Source organism: Nanorana parkeri, unplaced genomic scaffold (genome assembly GCF_000935625.1).
Source record: "Nanorana parkeri isolate BGI_ZX_2015 unplaced genomic scaffold, ASM93562v1 scaffold3117, whole genome shotgun sequence".
NCBI classification, from domain to species: domain Eukaryota; kingdom Metazoa; phylum Chordata; class Amphibia; order Anura; family Dicroglossidae; genus Nanorana; species Nanorana parkeri.
This window is the reverse complement of record NW_017309385.1, coordinates 38041-44412: the sequence shown is the minus strand read 5'-3', so window position 1 is coordinate 44412 and position 6372 is coordinate 38041. Positions and strand designations below refer to the sequence as shown.

At 59.4% G+C, this 6372-nt stretch overlaps 1 protein-coding gene across 1 annotated transcript; it reads right to left on the bottom strand.

Moving 5' to 3' along the window:
• Positions 1-929: 929 nt before the first annotated feature.
• On the bottom strand, positions 930-1915 carry LOC108802789 (olfactory receptor 51E1-like). Its single transcript, XM_018574648.1, has one exon. It carries the CDS (start codon positions 1893-1895, stop codon positions 930-932), a length of 966 nt encoding a protein of 321 aa, XP_018430150.1. The 5' UTR covers positions 1896-1915.
• Between the last annotated feature and the right edge of the window lie 4457 nt (positions 1916-6372).

Here is a 6372-nt window from a genome sequence, read left to right as displayed (position 1 = left end):
GCAGAGAGCCGTGACAGGATCGAGAGGTGAGCGAACGCCGGTATGTGTTCTCTCACCTCCCGATCTACTGAGCCGACCTGTGACAGTCTCATTGTCACAGGTCGGCTAGAACTATGAGGTGAGTGAAAAGCCCCTCCCCCTCATAGTTCTCCTTTAAATCTTTTCTCCACCAGTTTTAGGTGGTGGCCTCTACTCCTTGTTATGGAGTTTATAGTAAAAAGTTTATGGCTGATGTTGCATCTCCACCAAACATTTTGTACATCCGAATCATGTCTCCTCTTAATCACGTCACTTCCAGCGTGAACATGTTTAAATTTAGTAAACTGGTCTCATAGCTTTTGTCCTCCATCCCCTTCTTCCAGGACTGAGCAGTGCTTGCCTAATATCGGGTGAGCAAAGCTCAGTCCTGGAGTACTATGAGCCCAGTTGGCGCAATGACTGGTTCCCTTGGGGGGAGGGGGGCCTGTGAAGGACTGGCTGGGCCCACAGGAAATGGGCAGAAGAACTGAGTGGTGTTCTACCAGGAAGGAGACCTCTGGTCCTGGAGCAGGAAGTCTGGGACACGGCTGGAGTGTGGAGGGCGAAGTTAGACACTGGAATTTTGTAACACACAAGTCCCACTTTAAAACCTTTTTAAAGTCTATGTACCCAATCACTAAATTCTAATAGAAGCTTCGAAAGGTCAATGTCATTGCAAAAGATAATTTCCATATTATTTCAGGAAAATAATCCTCGGGGCTCCGTTCATAAGGGTCCCCGTTCAGACACTGCCTGTTATAGGGTGACAACGCTTTGACCTTGTACTGGCATTTCCTATTATAGGGTGACAACGCTTTGAATATGTTCAGGTACTTCCTGGTGTCACATGGGCTTCCGATGGAGACTACAAGCGTCCAAGGTTCCTTGGTATCCCCATCACAGGAGAAAGGTCAGAAGTCCTGAGACGTTTTGCTCCCAATTTTCCTGTTACTGATCAGTTTCACCAGCCTGTTGCGTATCTGCTTGGTTTTAATCCCGTAGATTAAGGGGTTAATCACAGGGGGGAGTAGGAGGTAAATATTCCCAAACAGTATACGAAGGTTAGGGTCTGAGTTGGGAATCCGGTGGACCACAGAAAGGCCGATGAGGGGGATGTAGTAGGCAAGGACGGCGCATATGTGGGCGGCACAGGTACTGATGGCCTTCAGGCTGGACTCCTTGACCAGGCAAACAACCGCCTTTACAATCAGCATGTATGAAATGGAGATGAACACGGAGTCAATGCCCATGACGGAGGCGATGACAAACATGCCGTAAATGATATTTGGTCCAATGTCAGCGCAGGCCAACTTCATGACCTCTTGGTGGAGGCAGTAGGAATGAATCAAATTATTACTCCTCCACAAGGGCAACCGCTTAATGATCAGGGGGATGGGGATCATCACAGCCATACCTCTGGCGATGTTGACCAAGGAGATCTTTGTGATGTTCTGGTGGGTTAGAATGGCAGTATATCGAAGAGGGTGGCAAATGGCCACATATCGGTCTACAGCCATGGCCACCAGTATCCCGGACTCCAGGGCGGACAGAAAGTGGAGGAAGAACATCTGAGTCAGACACATGTTGAAGGTGATCTGATGTCCAGCAAACCAGAAGATGCTCAGCATTTGGGGCATGATTGTGGTGGCTATCAGAAGATCCAGAACCGAGAGCATGAAGAGGAAGATGTACATGGGTTCATGAAGTTCCTGCTCCACCTTAATGATATAGATGACGGTGGCATTCCCCGCAACAGCTATGATGTACATTGAGATGACGATCAAGCCAAGCCAAAAATTCAAGTATTCCAGGTGCGGGATACCGCTCAGAGTGAAATAACTGATATGGCTGCACGTGGAGTTGTTTGTCGACGTCATGACCTGGATCACAACAGCTGCATCTTCTCCTGCAACAGGAACAACATCAATTAGGTACGAAATAGAAAGTGCACCATCCAAAAGTGACCATCCCTGTGCTGAGTTCCCGGGTCTGTACCCCCGCTGTGCCCATTATGAGGGGCCCCCTCCATCCCTGTGCTGAGTTCCCGGGTCTGTACCCCCGCTGTGCCCATTATGAGGGGCCCCCTCCATCCCTGTGCTGAGTTCCCGGGTCTGTACCCCCGCTGTGCCCATTATGAGGGGCCCCCTCCATCCCTGTGCTGAGTTCCCGGGTCTGTACCCCCGCTGTGCCCATTATGAGGGGCCCCCTCCATCCCTGTGCTGAGTTCCCGGGTCTGTACCCCCGCTGTGCCCATTATGAGGGGCCCCCTCCATCCCTGTGCTGAGTTCCCGGGTCTGTACCCCCGCTGTGCCCATTATGAGGGGCCCCCTCCATCCCTGTGCTGAGTTCCCGGGTCTGTACCCCCGCTGTGCCCATTATGAGGGGCCCCCTCCATCCCTGTGCTGAGTTCCCGGGTCTGTACCCCCGCTGTGCCCATTATGAGGGGCCCCCTCCATCCCTGTGCTGAGTTCCCGGGTCTGTACCCCCGCTGTGCCCATTATGAGGGGCCCCCTCCATCCCTGTGCTGAGTTCCCGGGTCTGTACCCCCGCTGTGCCCATTATGAGGGGCCCCCTCCATCCCTGTGCTGAGTTCCCGGGTCTGTACCCCCGCTGTGCCCATTATGAGGGGCCCCCTCCATCCCTGTGCTGAGTTCCCGGGTCTGTACCCCCGCTGTGCCCATTATGAGGGGCCCCCTCCATCCCTGTGCTGAGTTCCCGGGTCTGTACCCCCGCTGTGCCCATTATGAGGGGCCCCCTCCATCCCTGTGCTGAGTTCCCGGGTCTGTACCCCCGCTGTGCCCATTATGAGGGGCCCCCTCCATCCCTGTGCTGAGTTCCCGGGTCTGTACCCCCGCTGTGCCCATTATGAGGGGCCCCCTCCATCCCTGTGCTGAGTTCCCGGGTCTGTACCCCCGCTGTGCCCATTATGAGGGGCCCCCTCCATCCCTGTGCTGAGTTCCCGGGTCTGTACCCCCGCTGTGCCCATTATGAGGGGCCCCCTCCATCCCTGTGCTGAGTTCCCGGGTCTGTACCCCCGCTGTGCCCATTATGAGGGGCCCCCTCCATCCCTGTGCTGAGTTCCCGGGTCTGTACCCCCGCTGTGCCCATTATGAGGGGCCCCCTCCATCCCTGTGCTGAGTTCCCGGGTCTGTACCCCCGCTGTGCCCATTATGAGGGGCCCCCTCCATCCCTGTGCTGAGTTCCCGGGTCTGTACCCCCGCTGTGCCCATTATGAGGGGCCCCCTCCATCCCTGTGCTGAGTTCCCGGGTCTGTACCCCCGCTGTGCCCATTATGAGGGGCCCCCTCCATCCCTGTGCTGAGTTCCCGGGTCTGTACCCCCGCTGTGCCCATTATGAGGGGCCCCCTCCATCCCTGTGCTGAGTTCCCGGGTCTGTACCCCCGCTGTGCCCATTATGAGGGGCCCCCTCCATCCCTGTGCTGAGTTCCCGGGTCTGTACCCCCGCTGTGCCCATTATGAGGGGCCCCCTCCATCCCTGTGCTGAGTTCCCGGGTCTGTACCCCCGCTGTGCCCATTATGAGGGGCCCCCTCCATCCCTGTGCTGAGTTCCCGGGTCTGTACCCCCGCTGTGCCCATTATGAGGGGCCCCCTCCATCCCTGTGCTGAGTTCCCGGGTCTGTACCCCCGCTGTGCCCATTATGAGGGGCCCCCTCCATCCCTGTGCTGAGTTCCCGGGTCTGTACCCCCGCTGTGCCCATTATGAGGGGCCCCCTCCATCCCTGTGCTGAGTTCCCGGGTCTGTACCCCCGCTGTGCCCATTATGAGGGGCCCCCTCCATCCCTGTGCTGAGTTCCCGGGTCTGTACCCCCGCTGTGCCCATTATGAGGGGCCCCCTCCATCCCTGTGCTGAGTTCCCGGGTCTGTACCCCCGCTGTGCCCATTATGAGGGGCCCCCTCCATCCCTGTGCTGAGTTCCCGGGTCTGTACCCCCGCTGTGCCCATTATGAGGGGCCCCCTCCATCCCTGTGCTGAGTTCCCGGGTCTGTACCCCCGCTGTGCCCATTATGAGGGGCCCCCTCCATCCCTGTGCTGAGTTCCCGGGTCTGTACCCCCGCTGTGCCCATTATGAGGGGCCCCCTCCATCCCTGTGCTGAGTTCCCGGGTCTGTACCCCCGCTGTGCCCATTATGAGGGGCCCCCTCCATCCCTGTGCTGAGTTCCCGGGTCTGTACCCCCGCTGTGCCCATTATGAGGGGCCCCCTCCATCCCTGTGCTGAGTTCCCGGGTCTGTACCCCCGCTGTGCCCATTATGAGGGGCCCCCTCCATCCCTGTGCTGAGTTCCCGGGTCTGTACCCCCGCTGTGCCCATTATGAGGGGCCCCCTCCATCCCTGTGCTGAGTTCCCGGGTCTGTACCCCCGCTGTGCCCATTATGAGGGGCCCCCTCCATCCCTGTGCTGAGTTCCCGGGTCTGTACCCCCGCTGTGCCCATTATGAGGGGCCCCCTCCATCCCTGTGCTGAGTTCCCGGGTCTGTACCCCCGCTGTGCCCATTATGAGGGGCCCCCTCCATCCCTGTGCTGAGTTCCCGGGTCTGTACCCCCGCTGTGCCCATTATGAGGGGCCCCCTCCATCCCTGTGCTGAGTTCCCGGGTCTGTACCCCCGCTGTGCCCATTATGAGGGGCCCCCTCCATCCCTGTGCTGAGTTCCCGGGTCTGTACCCCCGCTGTGCCCATTATGAGGGGCCCCCTCCATCCCTGTGCTGAGTTCCCGGGTCTGTACCCCCGCTGTGCCCATTATGAGGGGCCCCCTCCATCCCTGTGCTGAGTTCCCGGGTCTGTACCCCCGCTGTGCCCATTATGAGGGGCCCCCTCCATCCCTGTGCTGAGTTCCCGGGTCTGTACCCCCGCTGTGCCCATTATGAGGGGCCCCCTCCATCCCTGTGCTGAGTTCCCGGGTCTGTACCCCCGCTGTGCCCATTATGAGGGGCCCCCTCCATCCCTGTGCTGAGTTCCCGGGTCTGTACCCCCGCTGTGCCCATTATGAGGGGCCCCCTCCATCCCTGTGCTGAGTTCCCGGGTCTGTACCCCCGCTGTGCCCATTATGAGGGGCCCCCTCCATCCCTGTGCTGAGTTCCCGGGTCTGTACCCCCGCTGTGCCCATTATGAGGGGCCCCCTCCATCCCTGTGCTGAGTTCCCGGGTCTGTACCCCCGCTGTGCCCATTATGAGGGGCCCCCTCCATCCCTGTGCTGAGTTCCCGGGTCTGTACCCCCGCTGTGCCCATTATGAGGGGCCCCCTCCATCCCTGTGCTGAGTTCCCGGGTCTGTACCCCCGCTGTGCCCATTATGAGGGGCCCCCTCCATCCCTGTGCTGAGTTCCCGGGTCTGTACCCCCGCTGTGCCCATTATGAGGGGCCCCCTCCATCCCTGTGCTGAGTTCCCGGGTCTGTACCCCCGCTGTGCCCATTATGAGGGGCCCCCTCCATCCCTGTGCTGAGTTCCCGGGTCTGTACCCCCGCTGTGCCCATTATGAGGGGCCCCCTCCATCCCTGTGCTGAGTTCCCGGGTCTGTACCCCCGCTGTGCCCATTATGAGGGGCCCCCTCCATCCCTGTGCTGAGTTCCCGGGTCTGTACCCCCGCTGTGCCCATTATGAGGGGCCCCCTCCATCCCTGTGCTGAGTTCCCGGGTCTGTACCCCCGCTGTGCCCATTATGAGGGGCCCCCTCCATCCCTGTGCTGAGTTCCCGGGTCTGTACCCCCGCTGTGCCCATTATGAGGGGCCCCCTCCATCCCTGTGCTGAGTTCCCGGGTCTGTACCCCCGCTGTGCCCATTATGAGGGGCCCCCTCCATCCCTGTGCTGAGTTCCCGGGTCTGTACCCCCGCTGTGCCCATTATGAGGGGCCCCCTCCATCCCTGTGCTGAGTTCCCGGGTCTGTACCCCCGCTGTGCCCATTATGAGGGGCCCCCTCCATCCCTGTGCTGAGTTCCCGGGTCTGTACCCCCGCTGTGCCCATTATGAGGGGCCCCCTCCATCCCTGTGCTGAGTTCCCAGGTCTGTACACCTGCTGTGCCCATTTTGCATACGAAATCCTGGAATACAATTTTAGTTTGGTGTAAAGGAAGGAGTAATGGGGATTCATCATATACATGCAGTTGGGATTTTAGTGTATTGGAAAATTCATCCATCCACACCCCTCATTCCTTAGGCCTCATTCACACTGTAATCGGCCGGCACATACAGCTCCGTGCTGCGTGCAGGGCCGTACCGAGCAGCTCCTGGGAAGGACAGGTGCTGAGTGTGATTAGTACGCAGCCCCCGTCCTTCTCTATGGGAGTACGCCGCCCTACGCTCACTCCAAGTGCAGGTCCGTACGGGTGCGGGTGTCCCGGCTC

Coding starts and splice junctions, on each gene's coding strand:
- LOC108802789 (XM_018574648.1), bottom strand. CDS start 1,895: ATGACGTCGACAAACAACTCCACGTGCAGCCATATCAGTTATTTCACT.